The sequence below is a fragment of the Triturus cristatus genome, chromosome 10 (genome assembly GCF_964204655.1).
Source record: "Triturus cristatus chromosome 10, aTriCri1.1, whole genome shotgun sequence".
NCBI lineage: Eukaryota > Metazoa > Chordata > Amphibia > Caudata > Salamandridae > Triturus > Triturus cristatus.
Genome location: NC_140593.1, coordinates 948989415 through 949011803, shown reverse-complemented (window position 1 = coordinate 949011803; position 22389 = coordinate 948989415). Strand labels below are relative to the sequence as shown.

The 22389-nt window shown below is 42.9% G+C and overlaps 1 protein-coding gene across 1 annotated transcript in view; it reads left to right on the top strand.

Moving 5' to 3' along the window:
* The first annotated feature begins 3308 nt into the window (after positions 1-3308).
* The window catches only part of KLHL40 (kelch like family member 40), a 53694-nt gene continuing 34613 nt past the window's right edge, over positions 3309-22389 (top strand). Inside the window, exons 1-2 of the mRNA XM_085628793.1 lie at positions 3309-4582; positions 19696-19856. Of these exons, the coding sequence (XP_085484919.1) occupies positions 3452-4582; positions 19696-19856 (1292 nt within the window). The 5' untranslated portion in view covers positions 3309-3451. The remainder of the gene's footprint in view (positions 4583-19695; positions 19857-22389) is intronic.

The window sequence follows — 22389 nt, the reverse complement described above, 5'->3', positions numbered from 1 at the left end:
TTCCCATGGCTGATCTCCGCAATCATCTTGATATGGATGGCGGTGTCTTGCGACACCACCACCATATCAAACATGTTTTCCGCCTGGTCGACGAGTCTACTGGCGGAAAACCAGTGGACGGTCTTTCCGTCCGCCGGTGTCCCCCCGCCATCATAATGTGGTGGGGGAAATGGTAGGCGGGCAGGGGGAATTGGCGGGTGGTTCGCCACCGCCATACGGGCAGTGGTGATCCGCCCGCCAACATAATCGACCACTTAATTGTTAAACATTTTAAAATAATATTTATTTAATGTTATTTTATAGTGTTTATTGTGTGAATTAATTTATTAATAATTGTTTTTATTTTGCTTGTTAATTGTTATTAATTAATTGTTAATTATGTTAATTGTGTCATGTTTTACAACATTGGTGGTATCATTTATAGGGGAATATGGTGGTAGGTAAATTATTTATAATTAATTAATTGTTTGTTAATTAATGCTAAATAATTAATTAAATAATAAATGTCCTAATTGTGGAATAATTTTGATGTGTGAGTTGTGAGGTTTATAGTTGTAAATGTTGGGAAGAAATTTATTTTAAATTAAATAATGATTTGTTGTTAATTGTTATTAATTTATTAATATAAAATTAGTAATGGAATTTGTGTAAATATTTTTAAGCGTGTGTTTTGGTGTTTATTGGCGTAGAGGGTGGAAAGTCCTTTAGTTTAAATATATTAATCAATAGTTGATTATTAATATTCTATTATTAATTTATACATATTTGGGGTAATTGTTTTGTTTTTATTTTTTGGTGGTTTTAGGTTGAATAGATGTAATTTTTGGTTTTATCCTCTCCGCTATCCAACACTTTCCCTACGGTTGCATTCATTAGAGTGGGAATAGTAATTTTTACCCCTCCACTATCAAACACTTTCCCTACTGTTGCAGTTAATGTACTGTAAAATGTAGTTTTAAAAATTTATAAATATTTATGATACATATATATCTTTTTTTTGTTTTATTTATGTTACCGGTGTATGTATATATGGATATGTGTATTTATTATTTTTAATATATTTGTAACATTTTATAAAATAATTACTTAATTATTATTAAGTAAATATATATATTACATGTTATATATGTATGTTTAATTTATTTTTATATTACATTTATTATTTATAATTGTTAACATTTTCTAATGTTAAATATTTTTATTAAGTTATATGTATTATTTAATTGATTTTACATAATTTTTTATACATTTAAAAAAAAAAATTTTTTACTTCGATATTTTTAACAACTATGGGGGTCATTAGGATGGCAGTGCTGGGACCGTCCGCAAGACGTGCAGCGGTCCCACACCACTGATTAGGATGCGACCGCCACCCTGGCGGTTGCATTCCACAATCTTGACATTGCGGCGGGTGCTGCTGTGACCAGCACCCGCTGCAATGCCAAGATGGCATGTTGTGCATTCCCATGCACAACGCAGTGCACCGCGTGGTGCCTGCCATCTTGTGCATGGCAATGTAGGGGGGTACCATAGGTACCCCCCAAGTGCAGCCCCCAACCCCCCCACCCCTCCCCGGGGACCCGCAACAGGCCCCCAAAGCACATCCCTGTCTGCCTTTCCATGACGGCATCGCCGCCATGTAAACGCCTGTTCAGCCAGGCATCATAATATGGATGGCGGTGCCTTCCAGGCACCACCACCAGGTTATGCCCCAGCTCCGCCTGGCCGGCAATCGTAACGATTGCCGACCGGTGGAAAAGCGGCAGACAGACTTTCAGTCCACCTGATACCCCCCGCCATGATAATATAGCGGGTGTAAATCAGGTTGGGATGGCGGGTGGATCACCACCGCCGGCCCGGCGGTGGCGATCCACCCGCCATTATAATCACCCCCTTTATTTTTTTCTCGATATTTTGTAGATAGGATGTCGATATTTTTGACATCGATATTTATGTCCCGATATTTTTGGAACACGATATTTTGTCCATCAATATTTTGTCAGTGATTCATAAAACCAGATCTTTTGACTTTACCATTGTTTATTTTATGAGTAATAATGTCTCATTCATCCTAAAGATGTGAATTACACCCGATTTCCACGCCTGATTCGCAAAGAATTTTATGTGAGTAATTGTTTTTCATGCAAGGCTTAGCTGTGCTTACTTGTGAATCTGCAGTAAAAGATTCTTAGTCAGGGAAAAAACGGTTTTGTGATTCACAAAGCTTTTCTCCAGTGGTAAAAATAGCTTACTCCTGGAAAGACAACACTACCCACCGGAACCTCAAGTAAGACACAACTATGCTTGGTAAAAGTTTTGTTAAAGGGGCCCTAAGTTGCTGAGATTCGGATACACATTAAGGAAACACAGGGACGTCCCATGGCAAGGTGTCATCGATAATAAGAGCGTTAATGATGTTTACTCTTCTTTCTGCCCATATGATGACTGGGGCAGAACATGGCTGCTGTTAGCTGCGTTATGTGTCTGCCTGACCGCTGTATATCTGTGCATCCCTGAAACTCAATCAGAAAGATTTCAACCAATCTGTAGTGTTATCATCTAAAGAACATGGAAACTCTCGATGAAACAATTAATCGCCTTATTGTTTTTTTTTAAAAAGGACATTCATCTTCATGTCACGTCGTCGTAGCATTACGGTGACTGCTCTCAACGAATCCCAACTCTGCATTGGATTTTTCTTTCTATAAACTTTTCTGATTTGTCCAGAAAAAAATGTGAGAGGCCCAATTCATTTTAAAAAATGGCTTTGCCCTGAAAATCAAAATACGGCAGAGCTGAACCTGTGGTCCAGAAACAAAGGGTCCAGGTGGAATCCTTAAGATGGAAAATTCCCACAGAGAACACCTACTTTTTGCTTTAAATGTTCCAAGCCAAACATTACAAGGCCATGATGCCAATTAAAGCCGAACTTAACCTGACAAAATGCTCACCCTTATTTATTACCGTCATAGGTCGATATGAATAATATCCCATCATCAATGCACGTTTCCGGCGTTTGCTGCTAATGATGTACCAGTGAATGGTAAGTTGTTTTACACCTGTACTCTTTTGAGAAGCGTACATTACGCCGACCAGGTTGTTCCTCCCGTGATCGTCATAGCTCTCGTCAATGAATGACATGCAGTGACATTCTCTCCAGGGGAAGGCCTTTTCCTGGGACGTCCAGTCAGAGAGAGCAGCTGCTGTCCGATGTGTCATGTTTAAATGTGATCGCCTTACACATGCCCCAGTGTGCCTTGGCTTTGTAGTGCTTGGGCTATATATAAAGCTGAGCTCGAAACCAAAGCACTCCACCAGCTGCAACTAAAAGCGCCCGCTTCCTGATTCGCCAACTGCCTTGTGAACAGGACCCCTCTCGCTTCGGCCTGGGTGCACAGGTTGGAATAGGTCTTTCGCTTTTCAGGCAGAGAAGTGCGTGGTCGCTTTCAAGATGGCGCTGCCGGCGGACCCCGCGGAGGAGCTACGTCTGTACCAGCAAACCCTCCTGCAAGATGGACTCAACGACATGCTGGAGCATGACAACTTCATCGACTGCGTGTTGAAGATCAAGGATAAGGAGTTCCCGTGCCACCGGTTGGTGCTGGCCGCGTGCAGCCCGTATTTCCGGACCATGTTCCTTTCAGATGCGGAGGAGAGCAAGAAAAGGGAAATTAACCTGGAAGATGTTGAGCCGGAGGTCATGGGGAAGATCCTCCACTACATCTACACTTCCGAGATAGACATCACCGAACAGAACGTGCAGGACATTTTCTCAGTTGCCAACATGTTTCAGATCCCATCCATTTTCACAGTGTGTGTCTCCTTCCTACAGAAAAGGCTGTGCCTTAGCAACTGTCTGGCCATATTCCGGCTGGGGCTGATGCTAGACTGCCCTCGCCTCGCGGTGGCCGCCAGAGACTTCCTGTGTGACCGCTTCTCGCTCATCGCGCGCGACGAGGACTTCTACCAGCTGTCCCCCGACGAGCTGATTGCCGTTATTTCCAGCGACTCCCTCAATGTCGAGAAGGAAGAGCTTGTTTTTGAGACTGTCATGAAATGGGCCGCCAAGGAGAAGGAAAGCCGGGTCAAGGCCCTGCCCGTTATTTTCGAGAGCATCCGCTTCAGGCTCATGCCACCTGACTACGTGAAGGACCACGTGGAGGCGCATGCAGTGGTCAAATCCAACCCGGAGCTCCTCAAGAAACTCCAAGTGGTGAAGGAGGCGGCGGAGGGGAAACTGCCAGTCGTGAAGAAAAAGAAGGCCAGCATCAAGGAAGGCCAGGGGAAGGAAGTCAACGGCGAAGTGGAGGAAGAGGCGGATGAAGAAGAAGCCCTTCCCGGAATTTTAAATGACACCATGCGCTTTGGGATGTTCCTGGCAGACCTCATATTCATGATCAGTGACACTGGCGCAGTGGGCTACGATCCCGCGGACAATGAGTGTTATTTTGCTTCTCTCTCCGCTCAGATCCCCAAAAACCACATCAGTCTGGTCACAAAGGAGAACCAGATCTTTGTGGCTGGCGGAATCTATTTCAACGAGGAAAGCAAAGAAGACCCTCTGAGCTCCTACTTTATGCAGGTATGTGGCTGCTTTCAGTTTGTGTGTTTTGTGTAAAACTCAGCAGCCTCCTGTGCATGTGTGACAGGCTGTTTGTGTGCCTAACAAGTGGAACAACAACTTGCACACACGCCATGCCATTTTTACCATCATTTGTAGATCTGTTACAGTGATGCACTCATTTAAGGCAGAAAAATATGGACGTTGTGGACAGCAACAACGTACAATTTCTAAAGGGAATACAGCGTACAATACGCAACAAGGGCTAGAAGCACACAGGGACAAGTGTCAAGCTACTTGCCTCATTCTGAGTGCCCCAAGTAATGACAATGAAGCAGGTAACAAGCTTATAGCCCTATCAGGATTTAAAATTTGCAGGTTTTACAAAATCCCGGGTGAAATTGCAGGAGGAACCAGTGCTTAATTTGAACCAGTGGTTGGCGGTGGGGACCACCGCATTCATTTTTGGGCACCGGCACTTTGTTTTCCTCTTGAAACATTTCACGAGATCAATAGAGGTAAAAGTGCATAAAAGGAAAAGGAGAAGAAAGAGAAAGAGGAAAAAAGCATTGCAAAGGGAGAAAGCAGGAACTCACCAGAGTAAGATAAAGAGATAGGGAGTTTTTGTCAGTGGTTTAAAGAGGTCTGGGGTGGATAACACGCAGCCTTGGTATTCGGTGTGCTGGCATTTAATGGTGACAGCTGCGAGCTTCCAAACACAGCTTTGGGCACCGGCACTCATTTTTTTTCAAATTAAGGACTACGTATAAGAATCGGCACAAAAACACCTAGGGGCCTATTTGGATGGTGGGCGGACACCCTAGCGGTGCTGGGACCAGCCGCCAGTGGTGCGGCGGCCTCGCACCGGCAATTAGGATCATCCCGCATACATTGAATTGTGGCTGGCGGTGCTGTAAACAGCACCCGCCACAATGCAATATATGCATGTCGCGCATTTGCATGCACAACATGGCAGGCACCGTGCAGTGCATGCCACCTTGTGCATGCAAATGCAGGGGGGTACCATAGGTACCCCCCACCCCCCTTAACACCCTGGTGACCCGCAACAGGCCCCCAACTGAGAGGAACGAATGCCTTTCCATGGGAAAGGCTGCTTCCCACTGCCATAGTAATATGGATGGCGGTGTCTAGCAGACACCGCCACTATATGCAACCCTTTGGGCGGAAAAGCGTCAGACGGTGCTCCCGTCCACCGCGGTACCCCCGCCATCATAATATGGCGAGGGGGAAATGGGAGGCGGGCGGGGGATTATGTTGGGCAGATCGCCACCGCCATGCGGGCGGTGGCGATCCGCCAGACATACTAATAGACCGCCAAGTCCTGCATGGTATTCCCCAAAATAATGGGCGCCTCCTTGCTCTGTACAATTTCCAAAGCTTCATTTCAGTAACTCAAAGGGACGATTTGTTAATCCCACCCTAAGTATTGATGCAAGGTGTTTCAGGTTTAAAGAAATGGGTTAACCAGGGGAGAGTAATGTTGATCTAGACGGACCACTTGCCTTCCCCATAATTTTAACAATAACAACTAACTATTTACACGATTACCATTTTGGTCTATTGTAAAAAAAAATTGCATCTTATGTGGATATCCTGAAAATTTGACATGGATTTGGTACATTTTGGTGCCAAGGCTGGGAACCTCTTGGGTGAAGTATAGATGGCCCTGCTAGTCTGTTTTTTGGGCGGTCATTTTTTTATGGATCTATAAACACCTACATTTCTGTAATGAGATTATTTTACAGGCCCAAACTAACTTAGGGCCAGATGTAAGAAACTTTCTTGCAGTAGCAAACACTCTGATTTGAAGTTTACTAACGAAAAAAAAGTTATTGGCCATGTACAACTTGTTAGGAGTGAGTAATGTTTTGCTGACTCCTAAAATGGAATTATGAATATATGCAGACCCTTTAGAATACCAAATGGTATAAGATGTATCATTGGTTTGCAATCGTAATTTTAGTTGCAAACCCTTGAAAGGTTACTGACTAATGAGTTGAGGCGGGAATTTTTCCTTTCGCAAAAGGGAAGTAGTTTACTATGGACTTCTTCCCATTCCTTAATTTGAGTAGAAGTTTCAGGGGGATTTGGCAGTGGTTCAGAGGACCACTGCCAATTTTCACAGAAACTTTTTTTTATCAGACTGCTTTTAAATAAAATAATTTAAAAACATTCACAGCATAGTGGTCTGCTGACCAATACAGAGCACTACCAGTGCGATGGTGACCAGTCAGAAAGAGTTGCAATTTGCGATCCGCCTCATGAATATTAATTAGGTAGGCTAAACTGCAGCCCACTCTACTGGCTTATTATAGTACACAATTTCATGACAGTGCATTGTGATATTTTGTAGTACTCTGTTTGTTTATATTTGCATAAGGAACTTTGAATGACCTCAATGAAACAGAATGGTTTCTGGAAGTTTCTGGTACACACGAGCATTCAGCCTGCAGTTCTAAATTGTTGTACATCACACTTTTTATTTTATAACTTGAGTCTGTTTTAACTAGATTATATGTTGTGATATGTTTTTTATGATGATTCTTTGTCGCAATTCCTTTTAAGATTTTTAACCGAATAAAGATTATACTGATCTGATCTAATCTGCTTATTTTGTGAACAAACCTATTACTAGATAGGTCGGTTTGTAAAATAACTTTCTGGCCACAAAAAGTGGAGTAATAATGTACTATTCTTTTTGTGATCAGAACGTTTGTATATGATTCCCATAGATTGTTATTGGGGGTGACAACTTCAAATAACAATCATTGGCAAAGCCAGTAGATCTAACTTTTGGGACCTTTTTGCTTTGCCAATGGTTTTAGTCACGCTGTACACACTAAAAAGTGGGAAAAGCCTATGAAGCAGCCATTTGCATAATTTTTTAGGTGCACAGACCAAATGACTCCAGTGCTTTTTAACATTTTTGTTTACCAATCCGAGTTAGATCGGTTACAAAAATAGAAGAAAATTGCATGAGCAGGTAGGAGGAAGTCACACAGGGAGGTTGGAATCACGGAGGGCAGGGTGTGGAAGCAACAGGAGGGTGGGGGGAAGCAACACAGAGAGTACACGGAAGGAAGCAGACAGTGAGAGAGGAACGTGTAGTGTGGAAACAAACGGACAAGAGTGCACAACGTGGAGCGGGGGGGCAGATTACAGGTGAGACAAAAACACAGGGCAGATGCACACAAGAGCTATCACAGAGGAGGATGGGATGAAACAGACTTTTAGGGAAAGAGCAGTGCACGCATGGTGGAGCGGTACATGAGGTAGTCAGCTGGAAAACACATGTACTCTTGTGGAGTGCTCAAACAATAACAAAAAAGTAGCACCTGAAAGGTAAGCAGTGGAAGGGCATAAGTAATGTGTGCATGCTTCAGGGGCGGGACAAATGCATGAAGATGAAGTAAACCGGACACAAGTACCGAATAAAAAGTAAGCAAATCATAGTGAAAATGAAACCAACCAGTGGTAAACAATTGACGTGCTGTAAGCAGGCGCTGCCAAGTAGGCGAGACTTAAAGAAAAAGGGCACCCCCTTTTCAAAGAAAAATGTGTTCTTTGGGTCAGTTTGGGAGAAAGTAATGTGCTAAAGTAAGCTGGCTTGATTGTATCAACACATTTCAAACAATAGCTTTTTTTTCTACACACCGCTACAAATGCACGTTATAAAGGGTATAGCTCTATATTTAAAACAATTTCCATGTTAACGTGTTGCCCGAGACAAGAACTGCAGGTATCAGGTTCTTTAAGCAGCGATCTAAGGCAGCCGATTCCTTTAAAATAATGTATGCTTTTTCACGAGGCAGCTTAAAGTGGCTTCTCTTTGCCATCCATGGGTGAAGAGTTGAAGAACCAACTGGTGGTTTTCTGACATGTAATGAAATGCCTCTCTGTAGAATTTCCCCTGCTGGAGCTAGCAGTTTTCCCTCACTTGGTAAATACTGATTTCCACTGGCCATGTATTTATCCGGTGATGGAAATATTTCCCATTCTGTGTTTTGCATTTGGAAATGAGGACTAACATGGGAATTTGGTATGAGCTGCTGAGATATGGCAGGAGAAAACTGCAGGGCTGGGGTGGTGTTTATTGCTAAACTCAAAAGCCCTATACCTGTGCTTACTCCCGTTTGCGCAGGGCCTGGAATTTAACCACTTGCTCATAATGGGGGGCTCAGTGTGGAACGGTGCAGTGGTTGGCGTAAATACTGGGAGACAAATCTTGACTGATTTTGCTTTTATGTAAATTATAGTGATGTTAATGCAGCTGTGACATCAAGGCCGCAGTAATTGATGCCAAGGGAAATAAGACCAGGGGCATAGGTAACAAGCAGAGCTTCATTGAATATGCAGACAGTCCTGTATATGTAATGAGTTTTTATCTTGCTCTTTGGGTCTGCCTGTAATGCTCATAGTTATCTGACAAGTGATCAGACATGGACACCTTATGAATATCTGCAACCACCTTGACAAACCCAATGGGAGATGTTGATGGAAGTTATCAGCCCCACCTATATACAAGATCTGTGGTAAATCCGCGGATCCTGTGCAATTAATCACTAAGAGAATTTGGCTGCTGAATGTAGGTGAAATCCCTGGGTGGACTACTAGTGAATATTGAAAAATAAACGAGGAATCGGCCAGACTGAACGATTCCCCTGGTAATTCCTTGCTACCAAGAAAACCCTCAGGGTTCTAGTTGTTACCACCCCTGCCCCTCTGTCCAGTTACTGGTACCTTCAGTGTCTGTATTCCATGGGCTGCCACCAGGGCGCTCATACTGAGGTCCTATGTGGCATCAAGATGCGGTGAACATTTGCGAAAAACGGCAGTGGGATTGACTACAGCAAAAACAGAGTCCAGCTTCCACGGGGGGAGGTTTGGATGGATGGTTTATGGAGCCCTCAGTCCAACAAAATTAAAAGTTTCTCACTGTCATTTATTTATTTATAGTTGTCTAAAGTGACCACCTCGGAAGTCTGTGCAGATGGTGCGGAGGTTTTCAGTAGACATTAAAGTATTACATGCACTCCATTTGCATTTCGCACGTGTACTGTTTCAGGTCCTAGAGTGTGTGGAGGCAGACTGCCCTTTATGTCCCTCTATTCTCCTGATTTGTCCTCATGATATGTCCTCGACCTATGAGGAATCTTTCCCACAGGGAGCTAGATGTGTTGTAATTCATCGCCATTAAGCATTGTCACCTTTAATTGCCTGTTTATGGATGTGTGTGCTAAAGAAGTATGATAATAGCCATAATTTGTTTTGGCAAATTAATGCACAAGGGGGAGATTGACTAAGATTTTGCACCGTGCTTGCGTCACAAAAGTGATGCAAATTGGTGGAAAATCTTTTTTTCCCCTATTGTTTAGCGCTGGAAATAACTACATCATTACAGTCTTCCTAAATTCTATAAGTGTTGAAAGTGAGACGACACCATTTGTAGTACAAGAATTCTTTAATCTCATCTATCTTCTAACTCTCGTCAGGGAAACCCCGGTGGAGCCAGAACGTTCTAAACTCTCAGTATAAGAAGCAATGTACGATTACAGGGGGAGAGGGTTAAAAGCTATTGAAACATTATGAAAATAAAACATTAAAGGAGGAAATTCCAAATGACAATAATTTCAACACCAGGGAACTTGTGAAAAAAATTACTGATCCCCTAGACAATTCTTCATTTCTGGCGAGACACTTAGGGTTCCTGTTACAAATCCCATTTAAGTCACCTCAAAGTCAAAGTACACAATATAGCGGGATATGTTCAGTTTCACAGTGAGACCCCTGCTCAATGACAGTGCGGAAGGGAGCAATTTGAGAAGCAAAAGTGAGCTAGGGTGGTTTTACCTGTGGTGTTTACAGTTGTTGTTCAAGATGATCTTTAGGCCAGACATTGGGAATCTGAATGGCAAATCCATCTCCACTTATAAGGGCCACACTTACCACATATATAGACATTCAAACAGATGACTTAGGGATTAAAGCAATTTAGTTCAAAGATTTGCTAGTGCGCCACAATTAACGGCAGGTCTAGTGTGCTTTGTGGTTTCTGACTTTGGTTGCTCCTATTTTACCTACTTACTGGGACAGTTTCATCTACTTCCGCATCCCATGTCACTGGATCCCAGCCCAGAGGACTCGTGCACCAAAATGTTGAGTCATGAAAACTCGCCACATTAAGTGGATGAGTTGTCGGATATTTTGAACAACCCAATGATTACTTGGCCGTCTGTTTCTTGGAAGAGCGGCAGGAGGGAGTGGCATCCAATTACAGCACTTGTGTCATGGGATGTGCGGCCCTGTCTTCCCAGGTCTAGAGTGGAATGTTTTTTTTGTGGCGTACAGTAGTCCTCCAGATAAAACATAAAATGTATGCCCAACCCACTGTCTCATGACTGCCCGTGACTCTGAAATCGCCCATACAAGAAGACTTGTTTTACTCAATTCTTAGGCATACTCCTCCATTCATACAGTATCAGTAAACCTAGTCTAATGCACAGACACTAGAACTATGGTTCTAGAGTCCCATGTAGGCAAAACCCCTTCCAACCCGTTCCCCTCAACCCTTGCATGCAGCTTTGTGTTGCGGGACACCGCTACCTACAACCAGTACTTAATTTATAAAAGATTGAGTGCCAGTGTACAACACTGTGCTCAGAAACCCATGGCCCGTGCTACTAAATGTCAGTGCGCTGAATGGTAGTCTTAAGTCCCACCGAGGCTTCTTTACTTCACTACTAGACACTCCCTTTATCTCTCGCTTGCAGATTCCTGCTTTCTCCCCTTGAGGCGGGTTTCCCTCTTCCTCCTTCTTGTTCCTTTTTTGTTTTCCCTCTCTTGCTCTCTGTCAATGTCAGTTGGGGAAAAATAGGTGCTAGTCCCCAAAAATGAGTGGCGTTGGTTGGGAACAACCAACTCAAATTAAGCACTGTCTTCATCTTGATCAGTGGCTGGTCACAAATGGAAAGTTTTATCTTTTTCCACTTGGTTTCACAACATGTCTGTCAGACCCCTCATCTTTTATCACATTATCTCTGAGGAAATGGGACCTCTATGTGTAACTCAAGATCTTGCAGTTATTAGCACACAGTTGTATTTTGATTGTACTCAGACCTTAGCAAGGCGACAGACTCTCCAGATCCTAATGCTGTGTATTTTCCAGATAATTTCTACAATCCCTAACATGGCTGCAAAGCCATTTTGGTGACATCAGACTTTACAAATGGAAGGAATCAATAATTTTTGTAATACTTATACAAACATGTCAAAATCTGCATGTAAATTGCCAGCAGTTATTACCCAATCTAAATCATTTTCTTAGCTCTACAGTTGTCTTTTTGAAGAGTCCTAAATGTGTTACACAGGCTCTTAAAGTTCTGGTTTGTTTTTCTCCATGTCAGCTAAGTGTTAAAGACCCTCCTGGTGAAGCACTCATATAACTAATATTTAACTGTCCTAATGCATTGAATCGATGTTCATTCTAGCATTGCTTTGATGCCCCAAAGGAAGCGTAATATGTGGCAGGCAGCCACCTGATTAGTGGTCAGCATAGAAGCCCCTACAGACAGTGAGCCCTGAGCTATACCACAGAGCCGAGCCAAGCCCTCTGTGGTACGGCTCAATGCTCACTGTCTGCCTGAGCTTTGCTGTTGACCACTCATCAGGCGGCTCCCTGGCACATATTATGCTTCTTGTGGGGCATTTCACTGATTCCTGGCGCTTCACTTTGGATTCTCTACAGCGCCCGCTGCCCTCCGCCAACCTTGATCTTCCAACTGGAGCTCATTCGAAGACTAGCGACTGGGACATTTCTCTAACTGCAGGTATATCCTTTACTTGTGGGCTCCCTGCTTCCTGATCCTCGCTCCTCCCATGCCAGTTTCTGACTCAGTGGCTTCTCCATCCTGAGTGCTTTGATGTTTAATACTGGAGCTCCAAAATCTTTTGAGTACTGATGATGATCCTGGTATTTCCTTAAGGGATCAAAATGTCGACAAGTGTCACAGACGGTATTTGTACTGCTCATCAATCTTGAACGGGCCATGCTTTTCTTGTTTTAGATACGTACTTTGACAACTATTATCACGTGTGCATCACGTATGAGAGAGCACCGAGCACGTTTTGTCACCTTTACCACTGTGCCATTGGTGATGATTTTAATTCTCATTTTTTTGTACAAATAAATAACTATTTGGTATGCAAGATTCCTAATATTGTATGTCTAAGGACGATTTGTCTTGATATACTCAGCTTATCCTAGGTCCCTTATGACTCTCGGGTTCCCTTGTTACTTAATAATCGAATTGCATTTCTTTGCATCAAAGGGGCATCCCATGGGTTGTACATGGGTGTTCCAATGCTACTACCCATGTTTTTTATGCAAAGCCCTATCTACTAACATTTGTAGACAAGGCTTTGCACCAAAATAATAAGCACCTTTAGGCAGGCACTGAACGGTACAGCACTCATACAGAGTGGGAAAAGTTTTAAAGTTAGTCGAAGCTTAGTGTTTTGTTGTGGAAGGCTACCCTTCCAGTACAAAACATATGTTTCACTCATACACACACACTTTTGCACTACAGTGAAAAGGAGTATGCATGGCACAAGGCAGTTAAATAGTGTACCAGCTCTTGTGAAGAATGCAGCACCGCTATGTCTTTGTAGATATGATGCTTTCTTGCCCTCTCTATTTCATGCAAAGCAGTGCCGCCACTTTGGTTGTTATTCTGCGTTGCATCAAATAATAGTCAATTTGTCCCATAGTATTTTAGGGCGAAAGTGAAGCGTAATTTGATGTGACACATACTGGGAGCTCAGACAGAGGTATGCATGTGGTGGCCGAAGACGTGGATACCGTAAAATACAGATGGAATCTTTATGGTCTAGATATTCATGGTGTTTTCATTCATCACAGGCAGATCGCTTCAGAGCTCCTGGAGGTGAGAGGTGTTTGGGACAAAGATGGAAGACAAGTGTAACAGCCAATCATGTCATAGAAGACTTGTGGCATTATAACAGTAAACAGTTTTGGGGGCGGGGGTTTTATATAGCGCTAGCGCAAACTAGACTTGAAGGTATCAGAGCGCCTTATATGAGCACCAGTTGCGTTACAGATGTACACATTCATTTTTTGATAGGTACGGGGAGATTACGTGATTTGCACACATCACAGGATGTTGAGCGTCCATGCCGAGACTCAAACCCAGTTGCCCAGCATCGAGGTCGACCGCCCTAGCCGTTAGACCACATCCTTGAGGCCACATGTAACACCTTTAGGCAGTTCTGCAACTTTGGTTGAAACACGTCTTGAACTGGACATTGCACTTTACCTAATATTATTATCTATAAACATGAGACTACTAGATCCAACATGCTGTTGAGTAAAACGCCAGAACAAGTGACATGGGGCCAATTGGCAGCTGAGAGGTGAAGTCAGCTGTCTTATTTCCTAGGTGATAAAGGTGAGTCTACTGGGTGTCTCTTTCAGCCCCTTCTAAAGGCCGGAGAGGTATTTTTGTAGACCCAGGAATGGGCTCAGTTTTTTCCATGAATTTCAACTAAAGTCTGCTTACTTGCGTCGTAGAAGGAAATGGGTGTAACTAAGATGTCATCGTCTGTTCTGAGCAAAAACCCTCCCTTGTAATATACATCGTGCCTCTGAAATGTTACAGTCTGCATTGCATTTAAAAACATTATATACGTGGGAAAGAACATTTGGGGCTAGATTTATCAAGGGATTATGCTGCCCTTGCATTACACAGGGAGCCGCAAAAGCAATGCGATTCCTAAGTCAGACCTACCAAGCTACGCAAGGCCACCTTGTGAGGCCCTTCTTTGCTTGGTAAATCTGGAGTAACACAATGCAGTGCAAGCACAAGGTACTGTGCCCTGTGAAGGCATTCCATGGGTGAAGCATGGGTGTTCCTAAATATCCAGCCATGGATTTTGGTGCATTCCCTGATTTACCAACAATTCTAAACCTAGGAATGCATCAACATGCTACTCCTTCCCAGTTGAGGCACAAGGAGCAAAATATATTTATTCTGCAACACACTTAGAAGGAGGAAAAATCCTCAGAGGAAGGTTTTTTTGTGCTGGGAGGTGTTCCTTCCTGCACAAAAATAATCCTTCCTGTAATGCAGACACCCTTGCACCATGGAGCAACGGTGCCTGCATTGGTGCAAGGCAGCAGATTGTGCACTAGTGCAGGCGGAGAGCATGAATGTGCCATATACTGTTAAATATGGCACATTCAGGCCCTCTCCCTTTCATGCAGGGAAGCACAGTAAGTTGTTGTGCTGCATTGCGTGAAACCTTGATAAATCTGGCCCTGGGTTCATAGATGTTGCTGTTAATTCGCTTTCAGCGAAAGAGCTCACACTGTGAGCTATGTCGGCGGATCAGCTTAACTAGGCATTTAGAACCACTTGAAATGCACTTTATTAGTCGTGATGGCACCTTGAAGTGATCATCAGTAACATGGGCAACTGGAGCATGAACAGAAAGGTTGTGAGATTGGGCCTAGGTTTATTCTTGGTGCAGTGTTTCAGACCAGCTGAAGTTGTTCTAAGGGCATTTCTGGGATCCCCAGTAAAATAATGCACAAAATACTGCATGCGGTATTGGTGACACCATGGGGTGTTGTACAGTATCATCACATTATTATGAGATTTTTTCCAGGTAATGAGAAATTATATGTGGAATCAGTACTTTCTGCATCACTTTCCACCTGTTTTGTCTCCCTCCAAGAACTTTTTTATCCTTTCACATTTGCCATGTTTTTCTTGGCAAAACGTGAATGGGGAAAATCACCTAATGTGCATGTTTTCAAGCACAACTCCTAATCCCAATTTGAGTGGAAACTTCTGTTTCTGCCAAATGAGGATTAAAACTGAATTCAGAACTATCATGTCAGGATCTTCTTTCGAATGTTTATGTGCATGGTGTTACAGTGACCTAAGAGTCATAAAGACGATGGATCAAAATAAAGTGGAAAAAACATCAGGATACCCAAAGATCATGTCAAAAATATTATCAACTCAAAAGGTAAAATTATACATATTTGGCACATAATATCACTTTTCAAGATTGCTGTAGGTAATATTGTTTTATTTGATATAGTTGGTATGTTTTATGAGTTATTTTGAATTTAGTAAGAATTTTTTTATTTAGTAGTGTTTGATGGGTTTATGAGGGATTAGGGTGGGAATGTAATTTCATTTTTTATTTTATAATTATGTAAATTAATAACTTTGTAATTTTTTTAATTTAATTGTTAATAGGCTGATCAGTATATTTAATTATAGAATTGTTTAAATGAATGCTATGTTTAATAATTGTTTTAAAGCTAATTGCTATAATACTTAATTTAATATTCATAATGTTTCCTTGTTTATATTTTTTTATTAATGTCAGTAGTTTGTTGGTGTTTGTTTTTGGGGTAATAGGGAGAGAAGTATGTATTTTAAATATTTATAATTTTTTCTTTATTTTATAATTTATAATATAAAAATTGTGTTTTTAGAATTGAATTAATTTAATTTAAATTTAATGAAGGTATTTTTTTTATTTTGAATATTTTTTGTATTTTTTTTGTTCTGGTTTAAATGTGTTTTTCAAATTAGGAGTTGGAATAGTAACTCTCACCCTTCCAAAGTCCAGCACTTTCCCTGCCAGCTTTTGCTTACATTGGAGTGGGAATAGTAAAGTTGACTCCCTTCAGAGTTCAACAATTTTCTTAATGGTTGCTCAGATTAGAGTGGGAATAGTAAATCTAACCCCTCCAGAGTCCAAAACATTCCTTGCTTTTTCTGACTATGGAACGGGAATAGTAAATTTGAGCCCTCTAAAGTCCAACACTTTTCTTGCTGTTGCTCAGATCTGGGTGGGAATAGTAAATCTAAAACCTCCATAAATTCCAACACTTCCTGCTTTGGACGTAATTTGGGGGTAGTCATGGGTCGCAGCTGCAATCTCTAGCTTGCTCCCTGCTACTCCTGGCACTTCCATTGCAACCCCTGGCCTCAGAGGAAGCAAACGTTTTGCCCCCTTTGAGGCCTGGGGTCGCAAAGGAAGTACCATGAGTAGCAGGGAGCCAGCTAGAGGTCACAGCTGCAACCCCTGACTACCCCCAAATGTCCATCCGCTAGAGTGAGAATAGGAAATTTGACCCCTCCAAAGTCCAACATTTTCCTTACTGTTGCTCAGATTAAAGTGGGAATAGTAAACATAATCCCTCTAGAGTCCAACACTTTTCCTCTTTTTGCTTACGTTGGATCAGGAATAGTAAATCTGAGCCCTCCAAAGTATTACACTTTCTTTACTGTAGCTCTGAATGGAGGCAGAATAGTAAGTCCAACGCTTCCAAAGTCCAACAGTTTTCCTCTTTTGCATCTGTTGGAGTGGAAATAGTAAATCTGACCCCTCCAAAGTCCAACACTTTCCCTACTGTTGCTCAGATTGGAGTGGGAATAGTAGTCAGTCCGTCATATCCACTTTATTCGGTTAATAAAAACCATAAAAGTACACTACAAGCATCTTATACAACAACAATAAATCCTATACAAAAGTCATAATCAGATAATCTTAGACGACATAAAAACTTCAGCAAATAAACAATCCTCCGCCTTTTGATTGTTTTAGATTAGGCATATACAATAATTCATTGTTAAAAACATTTCTAAGGCACAGAGAACAGTCATTCTAAAAAACATGTTATCACAGAATTCATAAAAAGGATACAACTCAATAAAAAAGACATCCAGTTTTAAACACAAATCATCACAGTGGTGAAAAGAACTACGACATTTCATGGCAGAGTGGCCCTTCTTTTCCTTTCCCTAACGACCACAACTAAACTGGCAATATTAAAACTCTCCCAAGAATTATTCAGCATCTGTAGGTAAACTAGAGCAGGCCTTACCTGAATAAATCCTTATTCCTTGAAAATAGGCACTAAAAAACGTTTACGAATATCATGAAAATGGTTGCAAAACATAATAAAGTGCAAAGTATCTTGGGTAGGAAAATTATCACACAAACAGGGACACAAATCTTTCACTTTTCTCCAGCCCTGAGGTTCAGCCAATATACAGTGCAAAAGATTAAATCTAAATCTGGTTAAAAGAAAGCAGTGGTAAGGCTTTGTTACTACACTTAGATAAGGTTCTGTCGTTGGGGCTGTTTTCAGCCAAAGATAGGCTCGAACCTTGGGTTTCACTAGCTCTTTTGCCTCTCTTTCAATATGCATCATATTTAAAAAATGTTTTTTAACCCAAGGTAAGTCCTCTTTCCTGAGGTTATCTGGGGACTCAAAAAGATCGGGTCGCCCTAGTTTCTTTGTTAAATTCTTTACATATCCTAATCACGGGATACTGCTAGCTCTGTCCTGAGATAAGCAATTTCGGCAAATCTCATGGTTCACCACCAATTCCGGATTAATCCAGCTCGATAACCAGCTCATGAGTGAGAATAGTAAATCTAACCTCTCCAAAGTCAAACACTTTACCTGCTTTTACTTATGTTGGTGTGGGAGATAGTAAATCTGACCCATTCAAAGTCCTTCACTTTCCCTACTGTTGCTGAGATTGGAGTGGGAATAGTTAATCTAACCTCTCTAAAGTCGAACAATTTCCCTGCTTTTACTTACGTTGTAGTGGGAATAGTAAGTTTGACTCCTCCAAGGTTTAACACTTTCTCATATTTTGTATACTGGAGTGGGAATAGTAAATCTGGCTCAATCAAAGTTCAGCCCTTTCCCTACTATTGTTTTGGTATGAATGTTAAGATTTAATCTATTTATTTTAAATATTTGTAAACTATTTTTCAAATTAAATTATTTGTATTTTTTAATTTATGTTTTCATTATGTTGGTTGTGCATTCATTTTGTTTTTTTAACATAATGTGGTTATGATTTTATGCATAATTTTTTTTAATTAATAATAATTGTAATGTAATGTTTTAAAATATGTATAATTATTTTACTTTTTCTACTCATTTTTAATTATATTATTAATTTAAACTTTAGTGTTTAAAATATATTAAATAGTAATGCTATATATAGGTATTACAATATGCTTACCTATTTTTTGACAATATTGTGATAGACAATTATGTTTTTTCAATTTTTTTTAGTTTACATTCCATATATTTAACCCCTTGGCTGCGGCAGTAATTCCGCCGCAGCGCTGGGGGGGGTTTGGGGGCAGCGCGGTGGCGCTGTGCTCGTGACGGAATCACTCCGTCACGAGCCACGGTTGAGCTGTGCTCATGACGGAGTGGTTCCGTCACGTCTCCGCCCACTGCGCTAATCGCCCGCACAGGCGGGGAATTAGCGCCGCGTGGGAGGAGCAGCCACCAACGGCCGCGGCATGACGGAACCACTCCGTCATGAGCACACGGCACCCGTGGCTCATGACGGAGTGGTTCCGTCATGAGCAGGGAAGGGGTTAAACTTGGTGTTATGGTTCCCAATATTTGTGTTGCAATATTTGTGTATTAGGATATTTTTGTTTCCCACATTTGGTTATACAAGCTTGATATCACCAGTAAGTAGATGAGGCTAAAAAGTGAGCAATGTGAACATTTTCTGAGCATCTTGTGCTGCAGGTGTTCACAAAGATCATATGTGAGATGAATTACGAGAGAACGTTGATGTTGTGGGAGTTGGGGATGCTGGCAAGAGGGAGAGCGTGTGCATTGAAGAGGATTGGGCTTAGGAAGGATCTCTGCGAAACTCCCAGGATGTACGGTGCTTGGCTGACTGACTAGGTCCAGTTGGGGAAGGAGGAGAACCATCGTAGTGACGGTCCTTGGATTCCGATATTGGAATTGTCAGAATTAGTACTGAATGCTTCTGGAAGCTGTAATAAAATGACAGATACAGTACGCTGTTTTCTGGGCTTGTTAGTTTTTTCTCTCTGCTTCCAACTAAAAGTGATCTCTGTCCTGCTAGGCTTCCTGGCATCTTACCAATTGTTGTCTACTATGCACATCTGCTTGCACTGAAAGATCACCTCAAAATCTGATGGGAAAATGTGCCCTTTCTACTTTAGCACATTACTGTGAGGTTAATGACTAAATACACTCTACCATTGCTTTTCTACTGCAGTTTGATCACTTGGATTCTGATTGGTTGGGAATGCCAGCAGTACCCTCCCCCCGGTGCCTTTTTGGCCTTGGAGAGGCTGAAAATTCGATATTTCTCATTGGAGGGAAGGAGCTGAAGGAAGGAGAACAGACTTTGGATTCCGTGCTTTGCTACGACAGACTGTAAGTGTTGGGCTGGTCTGAATTTGAATGAGGCTCCATCCTAGAGCCGACAAAGTGGCTTTAGGGGGACAAGGGATTTAAGACTGTTTCTTGCAGTAAAAGACTATATCTTAGCTCTGCACTGGTTCCGGTTTGATGGTACATGTTTTGATAAGTTCTTTTAAACCACATACTTGAAATATATAACCTTAGTATGATCTAGGTTAAAATCTTTCACAAGTTTGACCACCTCAGCTCCTTCCCTAAATGCATTTTCTCCATACAATTTCCCATGGGGATTTTGAACACGACTACAGCCTGAACCACTGAATGGAATTAGACCAAATTTGGCAGAAACCTTAGCTCTTGGTCTAGAAAGAGACCTTTCTGTGATTTTATGTAAATTCATTCAGTAGTTTTGGAGTTAATAAAGGCAAAAGAAATATAGATCTCTAGGGACGCGAATGATTGCCCGCCAACACTTCAACCAGGAAGTGTTGGCAGTCATCTTGGGACTTGGACACAGCCGAGTCCCAGGAAAAAAGGTGAAAAAAACATATGGGGCAGGGTAGGAATACCCTGACCCCCTAGCTCTGGTGCTGGGTTCCAACAGGGACCTCGCCGAGGACCCAAAATGTTAGTTTTTTACATTTTGTAACAACATCGCGGTGGATCTGCAAATCCGTGGCAAAATTGAAAAAAGAAAAAAAACAAGTGCAGCCTTGGTTTTTATGTATCCCGGGGTGGGCCAGGCCCCAAGGGGAATTCATAATATAACCGCTCATTGCAGCTTGAGGTGAGCGAAGCTAATCGACAGCAGCAGAGCAGAACCTCGGGACCCGTATGGCCTCATTGATGCTCGAGGTGAGTTACTCTCCAGTGCCGCTTACTCCTTCTGCCTGTCCTGTGCAGGGTGCTGGGCTGGGGCGGGACAGCAACTTCAGGTGCAAGCACCCGAAGACTAACGCCAAAACTCAGTGCCTGTAAATGCGGCACTTGATGCACACGTCTTGTTTCTGTCTGATATTGAAGCTCGGTTTGGTGGCTATATGTTCATGTTAACGCCCGAGCTTCCAAGCATGTTACCGGGGCCTCTTACAAGTGGACTTGCACCATGAAAGCTAGCAGGGGCACTCTGTGGCTCATACTGGCAACAGTTCCAGCTTTCAGTCATAAGTAGATCTGGTCAGGAGCTGTGTTTGAAGCCCTGCTTGTTCCACCTTCACGCCAGGAATGGCACGTCGATGGTGACCCAAAATGGGTTTCTGGAAAAACTGAAATTCAACACAACACTATCGCAAGAATACACCCCCTCCCATCCAATCTGAAATACTTTCAAGGCAGCCTTATAAAAAACGACTGCTTATGCTGTGATATCTTTAAGTGCCTAGAAGCTGGCTTCCAAGTGCCTGGCGTTCACTTGTGCTTCCTGGCTAGGGACCTCATTCTCCAGGGCTAAACAATATTTGTAAAGAGGAAGGGGAAAGTGGTGCCCCTCCCTGAGCCAGAAGGGGCCCCAGGGACCACATCTGCCTGGGCCATTAAGGGGAGGTGGCACATAGCCCCCCTCTCAAGCCAGTAGAGGCCACAGAGATCCCATCTCTTGGGGCCAAACCATATTCGTTAGGGAGGGTGCACAGCCACCCTCCCCAAAGCCAATAGTGACCCCGGAGTCTCCACCCGTCGGGGCCTAAACATATATATTAAGGTGAGGGGGGTGTGTGGCCCCCCTCACCAAGCCTTAATAATCTCCGGGACCCCACTGCCTGGGGCAATTTGAATTTAAAATGGGAGTGGGGCCGCATGGCTCCCCTCCCAAATCCTATTGTGGCCTTGAGGACTCCAGACGCCAGGGCCTCTCTAAATTATAAATTGGTCCCCTGGTGCCCACCTGGGGTACTCACTAAGCAACACTTATATTAAGAAGAGGGGGTGCACAGCACCCCCTTCCCGTGCCTCATTAGGCCCAGGCGACCCTATCCCCTCGGGCCAAATTCAATTAAAAAGGGAAGGGGCCATGGGTCCCCTCATCCCAAACCTTTTTATGCCCCAGGGACCTTATCCAGCAGAGTTGAAGTTAGCTAAAAAGGGGAGGAGACCCCACAGCCCATCCACCCTTCCCTAGCCTTCTTAGGCCCAAGGGCTCCCATCGCCTGGGGCCAGAGGTGGGTGCTTTAGGGAAGCCGTGGTGGAGCCCCAAGGCCCCCATGGTCCCAGACAGCTCCGCGCATGGTGCGGGAGCCGGCAGTGCTGCCGCCCGGAGGAAGCAAGCATAAATAGCTGCATCAATATCTGTTCTGTTTCTTTGCCCACAGGAGTGCATGCAGGGAAACAGAACAGAAGTCTGCTCCCACCTGTGGGAGCATGTTTAAATCTCCTAACAGCTGGGAGCAGATTTGCCTTCTCTGTCCATGCTCCTGCAAGGTTTGTGTGCTCCTGGCTGCCGGTAAATTTAAAAGTGCTCAAGCCAGGCAGGAACAAACACGTTTCCATGCCAGCGCTAGTGCAGGCAGGGAAAGCACTGTGTCCCAGGGGTGGGCTTTCGGAACACAGC